Genomic DNA, 20,151 nt, shown 5'->3' with positions numbered 1-20,151 from the left:
ACTCCAGCATTCTTGTCTGGAGAATCCCATGGACAAGAGGAGCCTAGCGGGCTAACGTCCATAGGGTCACAAAGAGTCAGACGCGACCGAGGTGACTTAGCGTGCACGCACATACACACTGCTATTTATAAAATAGATAACTAATAAGGACCTACAGTAGAGCACAAGGAACTCTACTCAATATTCTGTAATGGCCTATAGGGGAAAAGAATCTAAAAAAAGAGTGGATATACATATATGTATAGTTGGTTCACTTTGCTGTACATCTGAAACTAACACAACATTTTAAATCAACTATGAAAGTGAAAGTGAAGTCGCTCATTCATGTCTGACTCTTTGCGACCCCGTGAACTGTAGCCTACAAGGCTTCTCTGTCCATGGGATTTTCCAGGCAAGAGTACTGGAGTGGGTTGTCATATCCTGCTCCAGGGGATCTTTCCAACCCAGGGATCAAACCCAGGTCTTCCACATTGCAGGCAGACACTTTACCCTCTGAGCCACATCAACTATGCTGCTGCTAAGTCGCTTCAGTCGTGTGCGACTCTGTGCGACCCCATAGTCGGCAGCCCACCAGGCTCCACCATCCCTGGGATTCTCCAGGCAAGAACACTGGAGTGGGGTGCCATTGCCTTCTCCTCACATCAACTATATTCCAGTTCTAATCTCAATACATTGGAAGTGAGAACAGAAGTAAGGTTGAAGCTTGTGGAGAGGTTATATTTTAGGACACCACCTGAAAAATGGATTAATACTCGGAAATGGCAGAAAGAGAAGCATAAGAAATTCAGTGGGTAAAATTATTTATTTATCAAAACAATTCATAAACTTGAAATAATATAATCCAGAAATATTTAATACTATATATAATTTAAATTTGTTTAGAGTTAATCTTGTCCTTACTTGCAAGGAAACAGAAATTTCATCATATAGAAATTTCAAAATTGTAGAGCAGAAACAGGCACTTTGATGAAACTCACACACACATATATAGATATATAACACCATGTATTATGTAAATTTATATATACTTTATAATATTTTTAAAATATTGCTAATCACAAAAGATGCAAAATATTGTGCAAATATGTACCTAGTTACATAGGAGATTTCAGCATCAAGTGAGGCTGTATTTGGACAATCAATTTTCTCTCAAAGTACTCTTTGAATACTGCAATCCTCCTATTAATTAATACAGCACCCATTTTTCATCAATTCTTTAAGAAAAAAAGTCTGTGTTACTGCTCTTCTATTATATTTTCCCTTATTTTTAGACTTATACTTTTTTAATGTCACTAAAATTAGGTACTTATAAAAGTCCACTATCTTAAGACTAGCCAAGTTGTCAGAATGAACATTTCCGCTTTGTTGCGGCTAGTAAGTGGGATGGGACTGCAGCCCGAGAGTGAAAAAGGCACGCGGGGGGAGAAGCCCTACTCACCAAACCACGCCTGCTGGTCTCCTTGGACTTCTATGGCTAAGCCAAAGTCCGCGAGTTTCACAGCTGCTCCCTTGGATTTGCTAGCTAAAAGCAAATTCTCAGGCTTTATTTAGAAAGAAAAGAGAGACTGATGTGAGAATCTATTTTAAGTAACTCTTCAAAACTAACATTTTGTAAGATTAGGAGGAAAAAAAAAAGTCATGCACTGTCCTCTCTTCCAGAGACTGTCATTCCTAAATCCCAGGGAAAATATGGTTAGAAAATGATTACAAACGATCATGTGTGCAGGCTTCGGACAGATGCATATATGTCCTGGAGAGATACTGGGCTGAAGAGAGGATACACTTGGGGAGAGTGCAAATGAATGGGAGCACCTGTCTTGACCTGCTCACATGCTTCCAAGTGCTGCTTGAGGTCCAGACTTGGCCACGGACATTGGCTTAGAAGCCTAACAGAGCACAAGCATTTTTCAGCAGAAGGGAACTTGGCAAAATGATAACAAGAGTTGGACCAATCTACAGACATTTGGCAAATGAAACTGTGCAAATTAAATCCTAGTTGACTTCAAGAGTTTGGACCCAAATGTAGTGATTTTCATTCCTCACTGTTTCCAAACAATTTCTGTACAAATTTTGGAGTCTTATTCTGATTACGTATTAAAATTGCTGTCTTTAAGAATCTGTTTATTCTTAAAGGCAGAAAGCGTCTACTCTTATGTGCCAAATGTTATAGTTGGCTTTTTTTTTCCATAAGCTAGTTTTTAAAAACATAATGTATATGTCTTCAAAATATTACTTATATATTTATTTTCACGTCAGAATACTATAAGAGAGACACATTTTAATTTTCTCAGGTATTTATCATTACTCAAGGACACTCAAGGACTGATAACTCAATCCTGGAATAAGGCTGTGTCTACACCACTGTTTCCCAACCGGGTCATCAAGACACATTGGTACTTTGAAAATAAGCACCATGACAAATTCTTTTTTTTTTTTTTTTAATTTAATTTTATTTTTAAACTTTACATAATTGTATTAGTTTTGCCAAATATCAAAATGAATCCACCACAGGTATTGACTTTCCCTGGACAGCCTTTGTGGGTTTTAAGAAATGAAGGGAAACGTTGGTCAGGAAAAGGAGGCCAATTAATGCATAATGTAAATCTATCATCCTTAGATCCTTAGGTATCTGGATGAATGTCTGTCTGGATTGGTATGTGTATTTGGGAGAGTGGTTCAATATCTTCTAACCTTGGGCTAAAACTCAGCAAATTTAGAGGTGTCTCAGACTGAAAAAAGTTGGGAAACAATGGACTCTCCAAATGCCAAAACAACTGTCTGAAACATTTAAACATTCCGTTAATCAAATTGGTTTTGTTTGTATGTTAACAAACAACTGATTTCAATTTTTTTTCATGAAATTTGCTACTTTTTTTCCTTACTGAATTAGTCAATTCTGTTGTTGTTTTGACCTTGTGTAAACACAGCCTAAACCAATATTTATTAATTAAGCCAGCCATGCAAATTAGCAAAGACTCATAACCAGAGCTCAGAAGAAATTAGCTTAAGTCTACAAGAACTGAAGTGTAGGCAAGTAAGTTTTAATTGAGTACCAGACTTCTTCGGGCTATTGCTGCTCACTGCCATCAGATTCACCACTGTTATGACAAATGGTAATTTTAAGGAAAACTTTATAATGTTTTATGGCTGACAGGGTTTTTACCTAAATGCTAAAAATATGAAAACTTAATTTGGATGTTGGGGTGAACATGTCTTACGAATATGAAAGATCTCCACGCTAAAATAACTTTCAGTAAAATCTAACATTCGAAATTACTTGGAATTCTTGTTTATCTATCACTATACTATAGTATCTAACCAGGCTATATGATTAATATTTAACATTTTATTTTCAAAACTAAAACTTATGGTCACTTCATTTATGTACCTTCTCATTTAATCAAGAAGTGATTGGCCAGCTATTAATTTATGGAATAAATACCTTGGAAGAAAACACAAACAATTGGTAATAGTTTATTTCTCTGTGACCTTCATATTCAAAAGCATTGAGACGTCAGAGATCTCTGCTAATACCCATCTGTCTTAATTTGTCAAGCACAGACTCCTTTAGGGAAACAGTTCCAATTGCTTTAGAAATAGCAATCATTTTAGGTCTTTTCAAGTGGTATTTAAGTTTGTTGACCAAATGCCAGCGTCATCAATGAATAAACTTATAAACAATTCAATGTGCTTTTATTCTTCTTAATAAATCAAAAAGTTCTGGGCAGTGCTGGGTGCATTATGCCCTTGTACACCAAGTATCTGCCAATTCAGAAGAAAGGGAACGCCCTGGAGTTTTCTGATGCACAGTCTTGGAATGACTGAGGCAAATACTCATACCTAGAGACAATCTCTGTGACTTATCCAGGAAATAATAAATCCATCTGGACCAGTGTTTCACCTTGTACCCAAGAAGACTGTTCAGCTGTAGTTATGCACAGGAAAAGGCACGGCTATTTCAAGGTTACTGTATAGATTCAAATATTAATAGCACTGAAATGACTTCATGTTTAAGCATATCTTTTAGGCAAACCTAAAATATAGAATTATGGAATACAAACTGAAAAATGAGGATGATTACTGCCTTTATTAAAGGATTACTTGCTTTATAAAATATTTTATCACAAGATTGCTTCTAATGGCCAGCATCAAAGAAACAGTAAAAATATCACATACTTTTGATTTATAGTCAACTCTTTGGAATATGTTTGTTTGAATAATCTTTTTATCATGTTCTGCAAGGATACAGGAGATTTAATCACCAAGATTTTCTAAAGCAGCATTTAAACCAGGGCAGTACACATTTATCCTGATTTTAATTGCTACCATTCAGATAGCTTCCAACTTAAGAACATATTGCACTACAAAAGTTCATTGGCAAGTAGATAAATTTAGATTATGAATGTCTACAGAAAGTAAGATAATTTGTGATTATATTCCACAAAAGCTGAAATAGTAGAATCTCTCACCGAATTAGTGGCTACTTCCTTATAGAAAGGGTCACCATTACACTATTAATTGCTAATATTCTACTATTCTGACCTTCTAAAACAACTCAGAAAGGTGAGATCAGAAACTCCAGTCTTCCAACACAACCATGTTTGAACATGGGGGTACAGCACTATGATCTAGATAGAAAAGGAAGATACGGATTTATGTCCTGGGCCTGATTCTTATTAACTATGTGGATTTGGGCTATTCAGACCTTTGAAGCTAATTAACCAGTTCTTCATCTCACAAATGAACATTACAAATATATATATTTTAAAATCTTATAACAGTATGTATAAAGTTATAAAACCCCATTGGATTTTATCACAGGGGTTTCTCCTCTGTAAGGGACATTATATGCATTAGTGATCAGCTATTACACTCCAGTGCAGCTGGCCATTTCAAATGTGCAGAACACTTAATATCTGTAATGAATGCTCATGACTTGAGAAATGTCTGCATTTCTAAATTAAGTGCAATCTATTATGTTAATATTTACACATTGAGATTACCCCTAGATTCTTATAATGCATCACTGTTTAGATTGGTTTTTAAATAGATTCTACTGACATTCTCACACACAGGTTCCTTCCCCACCCCATTGCTTCCTAATGATGCAGGATTTTCCACGACATCTGGTCTTGGTGTCAACAACCATTTATAGCATATCAGCTGTAATGAGCAGCAACTGTTGCAAGTTTTGTTCTGTACTTCCATATGGATACAATGGCAACTTCTTTCATCACGATTTAGGGTTTTCTTGAAACTGTTCAAGTATCTCAAAGTCCTGAGGCAAGTTTCTGGAATCACTTTCAGAATTGCAAGCGACTTGGGAGATAAACTAACTCAAATCCCTCTTTTTCTAAATGAGGTAGGGAAGTTCAAAAAGATGAAGGTAGGGCTTGAGGTCAGATTTCCTGATCCCTTCCTTTTAAAGATGTGATTGTGAGATATAAAAATCATTCATTTTCAAGTGGTAATCCATTCAGTAGATATTTTAAGAAGAATTTAAAGTACTCAAAAATATTTACTACCCATATTCAAATAAAACATGGGAAAACTTATGAATAATTTAATCTTTGGCATAATTTAATCTTTGCTTCTTAAAAATGTCACAAACATATCACGAGGATTTCTAAATTAGCATGATGTTTATTAAAGAAGTGATTCAGCAGAGGCGATGATCATCTTCAATGTGGGTCATATAAACATCTTCAACATTAGTCATAAGACAGATTTATCTGTGCACATGCATGATAACTAGCCAGTAAACTCAAACATATGGATCTTATGTTTAGTGAAATCATGTGTATTTTACTTTCTTTAAATGTTTTGCTTTTTATGAATATTATAAAACAGCAAGCTATGAGTTTTATTATTCTATATGATTTGATTCTTACACCCCCCTGGATATTGGCTTTTAAGAAGTGAAAGTCTTTTTAAATTTCTTTCGTCTAGTGGAAAGTATCAATATTCCAATATGAAGTTAATCAGTCAGTGCTTTGGTGTGTTTTCAGTCACTTCTTTGCCAAAGAAGGTGTGAACAAAGCTCCTAAAATTCAACTAAATGAAATCTTGCATGAACTGAGAAGCCTGCATGTCAGGCTCTTTCCTACATATGGTGGAGGTCCTCTGGTGCATACGGTACAAGCGACTTTTGCTTTGATTTTGCTTTGCTTTTCACGTGGTGGATGCCTGAATTTATGCACTCAGCATGGGGAGTTTCTAGCTGAGGAGTGCGCTCTAAGTTTGTCATGAGGAAGTTCTATTTCTATCACTGTGCATATATGAGCAAGTTCAAAAGAATCACTCTGTATTACATTCCTGTTTCTTGATGTACTTCTAACATTAATTATCAGCACACACTATCAAGTAGATGAGAGAACCAGAGTGTAACCACAGTGGGACTTCACCAATCACCTACTGTTTCTCCACAGCCTGACATACACCAAGTACTTCATAAAGGAACGGGAGAATGACTAAATAAATTATGGAATTCGTCACATAGTTTGTAATGTATCTATATGTACAACCTAGATGCCCATCAGCAGATGAATGGATAAGAAAGCTGTGGTACATATACACAATGGAGTATTACTCAGCCATTAAAAAGAATACATTTGAATCAGTTCTAATGAGGTGGATGAAACTGGAGCCTATTATACAGAGTGAAGTAAGCTAGAAAGAAAAACACCAATATAGTATACAAACGCATATATACGGAATTTAGAAAGATGGTAACAATAACCCTGTATACGAGACAGCAAAAGAGACACTGATGTATAGAACAGTCTTTTGGACTCTGTGGGAGAGGGAGAGGGTGGGATGATTTGGGAGAATGGCATTGAAATATGCATAATATCATATATGAAACGAGTCGCCAGTCCAGGTTTGATGCACGATACTGGATGCTTGGGGCTGGTGCACTGGGACGACCCAGAGGGATGGTATGGGGAGGGAGGAGGGAGGAGGGTTCAGGATGGGGAACACGTGTATACCTGTGGCAGATTCATTTTGATATATGGCAAAACCAATACAATATTGTAAAGTTAAATAAAATAAAATTAAAAAAAAATAAAAATAAAGACTATGATATAGTCTTCAAGCTTTTATTTTTAAAGATGATTCTGTGAAAAGTAAAATACTTGTGATTTTGCAATCAAGGAAAATGCAGAAATCACTATCTGACATAGCTACCCACGGTGACAAGGATTTACTGAGTGCTTGTCACATTTCCAGAAAATGAATTTCTTTCTTTTCTGGTCATACATTTAATTTTGTGTCTATGAAAGCGTTAAAAATCCTCCCAAATTTCCAGAATTACTATCTTCACTAAAATATCTATCCTTCTATCTATCTACATATCAATCTTATATTCATCTACCCATCTAATGATTTTTCCATTAAATAACACTGTTCTTCAGGAGGTAGGCTTTAAGAAAACAATATTTTCTGCCAAGGCAATTCACCAGTGCCTATTTGTTGCTAAAAGATTCGGTTGTATGTATGCAGCCTCTTATCCGGAGAAGGCAATGGCACCCCACTCCAGTACTCTTGCGTGGCAAATCCCGTGGATGGAGGAGCCTGGTAGGCTGCAGTCCATGGTGTCGCTGAGAGTCAGACACGACTGAGTGACTTCACTTTCACTTTTCACTTTCATGCATTGGAGCAGGAAATGGCAACCCACTCCAGTGTTTTTGCCTGGAGAATCCCAGGGACAGGGGAGCCTGTTGGGCTTCCGTCTGTGGGGTCGCACAGGGTCGGACACGACTGATGCGACTTAGCAGCAGCAGCCTCTTATCCAGAGAGCTGCTCATGAAGCAGTTTAGTAACCACTTCTGATAACACTTTGAACTGAAGAAATTTTACTACTTTGTGTGAAAAATGGTTATTTGAAAAAGTACAGCTATATAGCTGTCTCTTTTGCCTTACTTCCTTCTGTCAACTGATTCACAGAAATTGTATTCTCCAGGCTCTTACACGAGAGAACTCATCTGACTTGATATTCATTTCCTGTGACATGGAGAGCTGTCACTTCTTACTGCAGCCTCTTTTCGACCTAGTATATTTCTGGAGGCAGTGCCTATATGATGTACTTTCGTCTTTCTGGGAGGAGCAGCATGGATATAGCTTCCACATATGTTTAAGGGATCTTTAACTCATTGGCCTGTATGTTCCATGTATACAAGGTTTGTTTTTGTTTTGCTGTGTAATATATGCCTAAAGCTAAGACAGGGCCTTAGTAAGTGCTCGAGAAATACTTGATTAATGTTTGTTCTTCTCTTTTGATACCTGAATTTTTAATTATCAGTTTACACAAATATCATACCACATTATAGTAATCCTGTCTTCATAAATGATCTGCTTTTTAAAGACTCCAAAATGATTGTCTTGATGTGGCCTAAATTAAGTGTGGCAAATCCATTTCATTTTTCTCGATGTCTCATTTTCCAAAGGCTGTGGACAACGCCACCTTACTGATTTCCTAAACAGAACATTTTCACTTTTTACACTAGTCTTTTGTCAAAATTTATGCTGTCCTCCTACTCTACATTATGTCTTAACTATACCTTATTCTCTTATTCCTAATGATACAAATTTTGTATAGTTCTGAAAAGCCACAGATGGAGATTATTTTAATCTCTTGATTCACTAAATGTAGATCCATTCCCCCAAATAACTCTTAATGTTACTGGTAAAATTACTTTCCCATCACTGTTTTGAACTCTTCTTTGGTCTCTATAAGGGTTTTCAATTCATTTATCTAACTGAACTGAGAAGTGATAGGGATTAAGCTTGCAGACCCTGGAGCCCAGCTGCTTGGGCACAAATCCTGTCTTACTAGCTATGCGCCCCTGAACAAGTCCTTTTCCTCATGGTTGCTAATCTCCTCTTAGGTAACATGGAGACAATCATGGTACCTTCGTCATGAAGTTATTCTGAAGATCCGTATGATAATACAGGGCAGGGTATAGAGCAACTGCTTGATAAATGGCAGCTGTGGCCCTTTTACTTTTTAGTAAGGTTCTGCCTTGATCCAAACCCTCTCGTATCCCTGAACTAGAGTCCTATGGCTACGTCACCACTGCTGGGCCTCCCTAGTAGGTCTACATCCACTGGCCTGACACCGAATGCACCTTAGACAAAAGACTGTGGTCCAGGAACCCACTGGATGCTGCCTGGGGCGGCCTGACGTGCCTCCAGCATCTCACCACCCTGACCTGTCTCCTGCTGTTGTCTCTGGGACACCCTCAAGTTGCCTGCTGTGCCCTAGCCTTGTCTCTAGGTCCTGGTAAGTTTCCATCTGGTGGAGCCTACTGTCTAAAGAGCCCCTCAAAGTGGAAGTTATTAAAATATTAAAAAAGAGATCTTCATGTTACCACTGAATCAAAGAGGATATGCTTATCCTCTTTTATTCAGCATTAATTAATATGTCACAACAGCCTGTTTTACTCAGTGTTGGCTTTTAAGTGACAAGCGTACTTTGGGTTGAACTTTATTCATTCCTGAATTGAAGGACTATGCTACAAGTGTTAACCAGGGACAAGGTTCTGCGTTAGGTACTGGAAAGGAACACAAAGGGCTATTATCCTCAGAGGGGTTTATAGACAACCTGTACAGTACTCCTATGCTCACAGGTGCCTGATGATGATGATGATAAAGGTAATACATCCTGTGTCTTTATCTCACTGATATGGACAAATTAAATTGTGTCTATTGTACATGAATTAATATGTGAATCTTGCTCTGGAAGCAAAAATATATGGCCTAATAATTGTAAGGGCAACATTTTTGCTTAAAGCCTGATAATAGATTTCAGCAGCTGATCTTTTTCATTTTAATATATTGGTAAATGTGCTGTTACAAGTGGTATACTTATCAGACTATGCATCGTGGGTATAAAAGCCACAAATCAAAGCCAGCGACAGAACACACTTAAGCTGCCCTTTGCACACAGGTTCGGGCCTTTGTTAGTAAGTTTATGTCATGGCCTATTAAGAACTAGACTCAACTGAGGTTCATCCAAGTCAGTGATTTGACAGAAACTAAGACAACAATTACAGAAATTATAACAAGCTTCATCAGAAGTTCATCTCTATCGTCTCCTTAAATCAGAGTAAGAATGGAAAGCAAAAACACTTTCCTCCCGTGAACGAAATCTCTGGGGTGATGCAGCAGGCTAATTGCTTTCAGCAGTAGCCTCTTCTGGAAATCACCTGCCGGAGTTTTTAACTAGTGACTTTAGCTCATATGTCAGAAAGTATCTTTTTCTTCCCATGTCACAGCCTAGGCTCACTGCCCCCTCTGATAAAAGTTCCAGTCTTTGAAGGACTCAGCTGGGTTTGGACATTTACAGAAGTGCAATATCAAGACCTCAAAAAATGTATTTTGAAAGTCCTGGAACAAAATGCATTTTTCATCATGGCTTTTAGAGTATACTTTTAATTACATAAAACGAAGTAAAATATCTCAAATGATAAATTTATTACACAGTAAGAACAGCACAAGCAAGGTGTATGTCTGCACACAGTCACTTAAAAAGGAAAGCAGCACTGTGAGTTCTAAGAAGTAACAAAAAGGGTACTGCCTTTATGTGGCTACTAAGCAGTTTTTGAGGTGATTGCCATTTATATGAATTTTCAAAGGAATACATTCTTTTTCCTTTTTCCTGATGGGTAAATTTGGTACAAGCTCTCAGACTCAGACTGAAATCAAAGGAAGGTTCTAGAAAAGGCCATGTTTTGCTTACAGATCACATCTTCAAGTAACTTGCTGTGAATCGCTGAAGAAATATTCTTCTAGAACACAGAAAATGAATGGAAAGTACAGTGACAAAGGAAGTATGCCTAGGTCCTGCACACATGACAGTTTCAGACATTCTGACCTACCCTTTGCCACCTTTCTACTCAAGCCTGGAAAAGGCTGAGGTTTCAACTGAAAAATCACAGCTACACAGTGATCCCATGCGCTGTGTTGCCCACCCAGGATTTTTCCTCCATTTAAATTTCTAGGTGTTCACTATTTCTCTGAAATGTCATCAGTAAAGCTAGAATGCTGAGAGAAGAGGTCAGAGAATTAAGAACAAGACAGTCATCTCTGAAATGTTTAATTTCTAAATGATCTAAACACTTCTCATTCTCAATGGTTATCAGAAACTGAGTCAAGTCTTAAAAGTACTAGGATGTAGCTATATGGTTCATATATACTATTTGATAATAAGATTTGCTTTACCCTTTTTCCATCTGTTTTAAAACACAATAGTATCTTGACCCCTAGAAATACAAATAAATAAAAACACAGGAAGACTCAGTGTCCTCAGAATTCCTGGGAAAAGACTTTACTACCCACAATGAAGGCCGTTAGCACCAATCTCGTGGGCCAAAAATCTACATACATTCATCTCTATTTACTTTATAATTTTGATAACCACTTACAAAATATAGGTACATAAAGTATGAGTTTGATCAACAAACATGCCAATACGTTCACAGAACAAGTTTAAAGAGAAGAGGAGATCATCAGTCCTACTCAGAGTCACATTAAATGCTGTATCCTGTCTTTGGAGAAAGAAAATATAACCTGCTTATTGTTCATGTTAGGAGATGATGTCTCTCTGGATGAAATGGGATTTATATAAGTCTCAACTGTGCATTAGAGCACTGTGGTGAGGGAAAGTGTTTTCATTATGTGTTGGAAAGAGTCCGCAGAACTTTATTGCTCATATTTTTGCCTTTACAGGCATAACTGCAGCTGAACAGTCACTAGGAACTGTGTGGTGGTTTGTCTTCTCCCAGGGCATTACTCACCTTCAGGTCCCGATGGACTACGCCCATCTGATGGCAGTGCAGCACAGCCTCCAGGATCTGCTGAATGCAATGACTGCATGCAAACACCAGGGGGCGTGTGTTAGTTCCAAGCTTACACTCACTGTCTGTATACCCTCAGAGAGACTGGGTTCAAGTGCAAAACGAGCAGACAACTGGGGTTGTGTTTAAACATCTTCAGTCACGTAAACATACGCTCGAGTCGAGTGACTACTACCTCAGGACAATCAGGATCTTGCCAGATGTGGGCCAAAATGTAGGTTCACTTGTTCTAGAAAACTCCATCTTAAAAACATCAAATTCAGGAGCTCTTTTCCCAGTTATAAATCCTCACAGGAAATGAACTGGAACACAAGTATAGTTTTTATAGATTTTGTGTTCCACCTTCACTCCACACAAAAACAGCTGTTTCCCTCTTCTCTCCCATTTTTCTCGTATCATTTGAAAGCTGTCACATTAGCAGTCAAGGCTCCATTAAGGTTAAATTAGGATACGTAATGAATTTTTGATAAATCATTAACTTCGCATGCTTTAATTTAGCTGGCAATTATTATCTCTTGCCTGAGGGTTCATCGGACTCAAACGGAGCAATGAGGAACCAGTTGTTCTGCTACAGCAACCCACGGTCTCAGAACAGAAGTGGTGTTTAGCTCTACAGGCGGACATACATCACAGGCCAAGGGTTATTTCCAGGCCAATGCTGGACATCTCAGGAAAGCCTGCCCCCAAACCGTCTCTGGTTTACTCTTCGGAACCTTAAGAGCTGTGTGTCCAGTGCTGTCCTTCCCTTTTTGCTATGATGTATATTTAGCCTGTAGATGAGCAAACTGAAAGAGGCATCATGCATTATTATGTCATCGTTTAGTCATTTTAAGGAAAAGTTGGGAAAGGCAAGGGAACAATTGTACAACACCCACCCTCTGCCCTTTCCCCAGAAAAAAACAAAAAAACACTTCCTCTGATTCAGATGTACGGACTCCATATACTGACCTTCAGATCCCTGTGCACTATGCCATTTAGGTGACAATGATTTACACTTTCTAGAATCTGCTGTATACAATGACTGCAAAGATACAAGGGCAGAATGGAAGGGAGAGCATTTTAAAGGCACAGAATCACAGAATACAAAATAAAATGAAAATCTGAACGAAACACACAAACGAACAAAAATTATATTTTTCACATTTTTTAGCTTTACACTGGAATTAAATAATGCTGGATAAAGCTAATTCTGGCAGTAACAAAAATGACATCCAACACAGAATTTGTGACATGTTCAGACAAAACAATTTGAGCTGTGTTTTCTTTCATTGCAACTCTATTAATCATTTGTTTATAGAAGTCAAAATTTCCATATTCAGGGAGAAAACTTTTATAAATAATTCTAGGAAATTTTATAAATAATTCCCACCAAGTTCTGGGAAAATTCTTTAGTGAAATAAAATTTATGGGTATTTCTTATACACATCTAAACTGTTTAAAATCTGAGGTCACAATTAAACATAGGTGTTGAAACAAGAGGGTAACACAAATGAAGTGGCAGGTGAGACAAGGGTTAAAAAAAAGGAGGGAGACATTTACCATTTTGACTTTAGAAATGGTGCTGCTTATATAATGCATAATAGGAAAACTAATGCACGTCTCCAGTAACAGAAGGAGAATTTTTTTTATTTTTTTTTAGAAGGAGAATTTAAAGTAAATCCATGGTATTAAAAAATCCCCTCTTCAGTATAGCCATACTTTGGGGAAGGAATAAAAACTTAAAAAGTAAAAATAAAATTTTCAATCCCCTGGAGCACTGGTGGTTGTCTGACACATTTCCATCACCTCAGTGAAAGAAGACTTTTATTCCTATGGTAAAATGTACAATTTATGCTACGTCAAATAGACTGCGAATTAAATTAGAGGGAAGACATCACTGATGGGCATCGGTAAGGTCCCATGAGCTGTCATCTGACATACAGTAACGCAGGACGTATTACACTGATGAATTCTGCACAAGTTCACTGTGTGATTCAAACCCAGGTATATTACAGAACTGCATTCATTCATTCAAGGATTAAGCAAATACTTTAGCGAGGACATTTTCAATCATTTAATGTACAAAATACTACTACTCCAAAGTAAATTATTGAATTAAAAAAAAGTAATCATCTATCTGATTTATTACAACATAAGTATCACAGCGATCATGATTGTGATTTTCTAGCTCTAACTCGATTTAAGTGTACCACTAAAAGAGCTTGAGATTGGTTGTTTTTGACTACACAGCTTCCTGGACTGTTGGTAATTATTTGCTAATCATATAGCTTTTTTTCCTTCTACAGTAATGTTCACATTATACTTCTTGTTAGGAATACTTTACTCTTTCATCTCAAGCCATTGGTATAAGTTTTTAGTCCTAATGAATAACAGAAAATAGAGAAGTAAACAATAATTTATATTAAATAAGCTTCACCATATGTGACTAGTGAGAATGAATTCAATTCTTAACTTCTTGAGGGCTAGTACTAAACAGATTTTTACAAGTTACTTACTCTTTATGCATATGGTTGACAAGAGAATGTTTCTTCTCCTTAATTATGTGTGAGACCTATCCTAAACTGTCCTATAGTAAATTTCAAAATTTAATATAAACATGTATATGAAATGATCCAACACTTAGGGTCTATCCTGTTATCTTAGGGCTGAAAATAGTCTCTAATTTCAACCAGTGTTTTGAAACACAATAACAACCTGTTTAAAATAACTTTGAAAAGCAAAATAAAGGACATTTCTTAACTTTTTATTACCTTGATAAAAAAGATTATTCTCTTGGCAAGTGGGAAAATAGTTACTTCCAAGGCTATTCTGAAGTGCTTTTCAGAGGCCTAATGGGAGGATTTGGCTTAGACTGAACAAGTGATGTTTCACTCATCCTAAGTGACATGGAACTTTCTATTTGACTTTGGCAGTAGAAATTCCATTAAAAAAGTAAAGAGTGTAGTCAGGTACAGATAAGATTCATAAAATGTCATAAACAGTAACATTAAACCAAGAAGGTGAATGAGAAGTTCAGAAGTGAGCCTGGGTATGCACGTGCTACTGTGGAGGGATGGGGGCCTGCTACCAGCTGACTGATGCCCCGGGCCAGGCTGCCAGGGAGGCAGCAGCCTTAGGAAGCTCTGAGATCACGGGAGAGCACAGGCAGGCACAGACCACCGTAACTGAATACACATAACCTCGCATTTACATGGCTAGTAAGGAGCTAATCACTCATGGCCAGATTTTTCAAAATGGGTTCTAACTACAGAATACATATAAGAAATGCCAAGGAAATTAACACCATGCAGTCTAAGTAATGTCTCCGCAAGTAAATTAATGTTACTTCACTCCAAAAACATTGCCTTTGAGTAGCCTAGGAAGGCTCAATTGAGACAAAATGTTAGCCATTTTTAACTTCTGTAAAAATGTTGCCAATTAACAAGATTGGGAAATCTTCTTGAACCCTCTGAAGTACCTGAGTAAGTATTTTTTCAAGTGAGAGTTCCAAGGACTGTAATGAAATTTTCAAAGAGTTAAATAGTTCATAATGTTTTAAGGAGACCACTGGGGCTTTTGGAGTCTGTTTCTTTTTATGATCTCTGATTGGACGTGGGCTATTCATGGAATTTTCTGTGATGAGGGAAATGCTTTATATTTGCTATGTCCAGTCTGTTGCCACTAGGCACTCGTGAAATTAAGCACTTGAAATGGGGCTAGTGCAACTGAGGAACTGAACTTTTTATTTAAAGTAATTGAAACTGAAATTAAAAGTCACATGTATAAACAACAAAGCCCTATTGTATAGCATAAGGAACTCTATTCAATTGCTGCTGTTATTCAGTTGTTAAGTCATATCTGACTCTTTGCAACCCCATGGACTGCAGCACTCCAGGCTTCCTTGTCCTTCACCATCTCCCAGAGTTTGCTCAAATTCATGCCCATTGAGTCAGTGATGCTATCTAACCATATTCAAGATTCAAAAATTCATATTCATATTCAATATTCTAACTATATTCAATATCTTGTAATAAAGCATAGTAGAAAAAAATACAAAAATCACTTTGCTGTATTGCAAAGTACTGCAGAAATTAATACAACACTGTAAATCAACTATACATCAATAAAATAAATTTTTAAAAAAAGAGTCATATGGGACTAGTGGTTATCATACTGGGAAGCCTAGCATCTAGAGACCAGAGGGTTTCAATTTTTTTTTATTCTCATAACTTTGATAAAAAGTATATTTCTTTATCAGAAGTCATTCCAGTTAGGCTTTTAAAAAAATAAATATATTCTAACTATAGATACTAGTTAAAAGTCAAGTTTACATCAGAGTCATAGATTTTTTTTTTCCCAAAGAACCATCTTGAAAATCCTTGAGAGAGAGAGGACTTGTGAAAAGTCCAAGACGATATTATGAGATTCTCATAATCCTAAGTACCATGATATATTTGTAGAGATATACTGAACAAGCATCATGTGAGTGCTGAGTCTTCCATCTTGTCCAGGACAAGTCACTTACCTGGCATCAGCTTCACTGTAATACTCTCTTGCCACTATGTCTTCAAACAGTTCACCGCCAGTAACTCTGTGAAGACAAACAAGATTACATTAAAAAAGAAGAAAAACCTAGGCACCAATAGATTTGCACCAATGTCCATATAGAAAGTTGGTTTTCATATTATTATATAAGCATAAAGTATAATAAATTATTATAAAAACATAAAGTATATTAAAATATTATAAGACTCCATCAGTTCAGTTGCTCAGTCGTGTCTGACTCTTTGCGACCCCATGAACTGCAGCACGCCAGGCCTCCCTGTCCATCACTAACTCCCGGAGTTTACTCAAACTCATGTCCATTGAGTCGGTGATGCCATCCAACCATCTCATCTTCTGTTGTCCCCTTCTCCTCTCGCCTTCAATCTTTCCCAGCATCAGGGTCTTTTCAAATGAGTCAGCTCTTCTCATCAGGTGCACAAGGTACGGGAGTTTCCGCTTCAACGTCAGTTGAACATTCAGGACTGATTTCCTTTAGGATGGACTGGTTGGATCTCCTTGCAGTCCAAGGGACTCCCAAGAGTCTTCTCCAACACCACAGTTTAAAAGCGTCAATTCTTCAGCTCCTCAGCTTTCTTTATAGTCCAACTCTCACATCCATACAGGACTACTGGAAAAACCATAGCCTTGACTAGATGGACCTTTGTTGGCAAAGTAATGTCTCTGCTTTTTAATATGCTGTTTAGGTTGGTCATACCTTTTCTTCCAAGGAGTAAGCGTCTTTTTATTTCATGGCTGCAGTCACCATCTGCAGTGATTTTGGAGACCAAAATAAAGTCAGCCACTGTTTCCACTGTTTCCCCATCTATTTCCCATGAAGTGATGGGACCAGATGCCATGATCTTTGTTTTCTGAATGTTGAGTTTTAAGCCAACTTTTTCACTCTCCTCTTTCACTTTTATCAAGAGGCTCTTCAGTTCTTCTTCACTTTCTGCCATAAGGGTGGTGTCATCTGCATATCTGAGTTTATTGATATTTCTCCCGGCAATCTCAATTCCAGCTTGTGCTTCATCCAGCCTAGCGTTTGTCATGATGTACTCTGCATAGAAGTTAAATAAGCAGGGTGACAAGATACAGCCTTGACGTACTCCTTTTCCTATTTGGAATCAATTTGTTGTTCCATGTCCAGTTCTAACTGTTGCTTCCTGACCTGTATAAAGATTTCTCAAGAGGCAGGTCAGGTGGTCTGGTATTCCCATCTCCTTCAGAATTTTCCACAGTTTATTGTGATCCACACAGTCAAAGTTTATTGTGATCCACACACATAAGACTCCATAATGGCTGATTTATATTCATCTAAACATTTTCCTATTTGCTTATGTATCACTAGATCCTGGGCACACACTTTTCTGTACACCATAAAAATATTCAGACACATCTCTCATAGGAAGTGGTTTCTATGAAACTCATCAATTCTCTAAGGTCTGACAAAGTGTGTGCAACCATTCAGGAGTATTTTCTGAACAGAAAGAGAAGATTATACATATCATGGATGTAGCGTGTGAATTTGCAGGCTGTATTTCTTTGGAGGGAATTGTTTTTTTAAACTGCAATGAACATGTCTTTGTGGGCTAGAGGTGGCCTTCCAAAATGCATGTCACTCGGGGGCTGAGGGCTCACTTTTCCATGTAAAAACACCCTGATCTCCTTAGTCCAAGTCTTCACCAGTAAACTAAGACTCAGGCTTTGGCAATGTCCTGGGAGTCAGCGGTGATCCCTTTCCAACTAGGAAGGAGTCTATCTGTCTGCCCTTTTTAATAAAGTGAAGACTTTCCCACAACTCAGCAACTGAATTTGGTTACTCCAGGAAGTTCATTCAAATCATGGACTTTGAGGCTCTCTAGCTAAGGTGATGTAACTCTCTTTGGGATTCATTTCTTTTCCAGGTCTGATAGATATAATGATTTGTGGCCAGAATTCCTTAAGTGGTGATTCTCTGGCTTATGCTTTTTTTTTTTTCCTCCCTGCTTAAACAATAATTTTAAATTTTAAAGTCACAAAACTTTGTAGTAAAATTTTAAAAATATGGAAACGTACCAAGTCCTCTCCTATCTCTGGATCCCAATTCCACTCTCCGGAATAAACTAATTTTAACTTTGTGTGTGTCCTTTCAATTTTTTGTATGTCTTTTGACATTTATACTTCTCCCTTTGCAAATGCACACAAAGAACACTTATCTCACTAAAGTGTAATTGTGCAACCACAAAAATTAGGTTAATTGTATTTTTCATTTTACATTAAATCATGGGCACTCTTTCATGTCAGAAGCATTTTCCCCCTATTAAACTAAGTAGTGTGTGTGCGTGCGTGCATGAATGACCGTGTGCATCTTTGAGAGTATTTCTAAAAGATAAATTCTTATAAGTAAAATTATTGGGTCAAAGAGTACCCACATTTAAAATTTTGTTGGGAGGACAAACTATCCCAACTTTGTTGGGAAGGCACATTATCTTCCCAAATCATTGCACCCCCAATACTGTCAAAGTACTGACAGGCCCCCAGTATGACTAATGATGGTTATGGTCAATTAACAGAAACGCCTATCTAATTGGGGAAAAGTGAGCTCATGTTAATAGGAATTTTATTATGAATGAAATGAATCATTTTCTTATGTATTTGTCAGTCATTCTTCCTTCCTTATTATCATCTGACTTGATTTTAAAAGAAAATTTCTGTTTTGGAGTTTTTTTTTTAAATTTTATTTTATTATTTAACTTTACAATATTGTATTGGTTTTGCCATATATCAACATGAATCCGCCACAGGTATACACGTGTTCCCCATGTTTTGAAGTTTAATCTTAAAATAGCTAACATTTGTCAAGTGCTTACCATGTGCCACACAGTGTGCTAAGCTTTAAATTCATTGAGAAATTCCCATAATTTATGACGGTTTTACTACTAGCCCAGTTTATTGATGGGAAAATGGAAGTACAGAGAAGTAACTTGCCCAATTTTACACAGCCCTGAGTGGCACAGGCGGGCCATCCACTCCACAGCCCGCACTCGGCATCACTACACAGTACAGCTTTTCCAGTCATCACACTGTCCATCTCTCCAGAGGTTTAGAAGGTATGAGTCATCTGGTCAAGCATTGGGTGAAGATATAAGGCTTGCTGTATGCAAGTGTGAGATAAAATTACCCTAAAATTGGTTTTTTGTCGCTGTTCTCTTTTCTTTTTGCTTAATAAATTCTGAAACATCAAATGAAAACATTTTCTAGAGATCACCAGTTATTATTCTCTTCTGTATCTCCCTCTCCTACATGTAAAGATGTGATACTAAAAACTATAGATTTGAAAGTTTATGTAACTTTTCCCCCAGCTCCACTGCATTATGGATATTTGTAAGTTCTTTAATGTTGAAGTTACAACTTTTGATTCTATTATTTTTAGATATAAAATGGACACCTAAAATTATTTAAAGCTTCATAGGTACAAACGTAGAAAACGGACTTGTGGACACAGTGGGGGAAGGAGAGGGTGGTAGGAGTTGAGAAAGTAGCCCTGACATATATACACTACCATGCGTAACATGACAGCTAGCGGGAAACTGCTGCCGAACACCAGGAGCCCAGCCCGGCGCTCTGTGACCACCCAGAGGGCTGGGATGCAGGGAATGCGGGAGGCAGAGACAGAGGGGAGAGATATATACATATAGTTATGATCGGTTTGCATTGTTGTAGGGCAGAAACCAACACAACACTGTAAAGCAATTTTCCTCCAATTAAAAAATAACCAAACACAAGGAAA

The 20,151-nt window shown here is 37.4% G+C and overlaps 1 protein-coding gene across 15 annotated transcripts in view; it reads right to left on the bottom strand.

Annotated features, from left to right (window-relative positions):
* CAMK2D (calcium/calmodulin dependent protein kinase II delta) overlaps nt 1–20,151 on the bottom strand; it is a 314,355-nt gene that overhangs the window by 66,111 nt on the left and 228,093 nt on the right. For 13 of the 15 annotated variants that reach the window (XM_044946077.2, XM_044946075.2, XM_044946076.2 and 10 more), the window contains exons 5-7: nt 16,363–16,428; nt 12,807–12,879; nt 1,439–1,541 (exon numbers count right to left, since the gene is read on the bottom strand). In XM_044946077.2, the coding sequence (XP_044802012.1) occupies nt 1,439–1,541; nt 12,807–12,879; nt 16,363–16,428 (242 nt within the window). Of the gene's footprint in view, nt 1–1,438; nt 1,542–11,798; nt 11,872–12,806; nt 12,880–16,362; nt 16,429–20,151 lie in introns of all 15 variants that reach the window. The other 2 variants (XM_044946088.2, XM_044946091.1) reach the window with 1 other exon arrangement.

This window comes from Bubalus bubalis, chromosome 7, assembly GCF_019923935.1.
Source record: "Bubalus bubalis isolate 160015118507 breed Murrah chromosome 7, NDDB_SH_1, whole genome shotgun sequence".
Lineage (NCBI taxonomy): Eukaryota > Metazoa > Chordata > Mammalia > Artiodactyla > Bovidae > Bubalus > Bubalus bubalis.
Note: the sequence above shows the minus strand (reverse complement) of the source record. Positions and strands in the feature narration are given on the sequence as shown.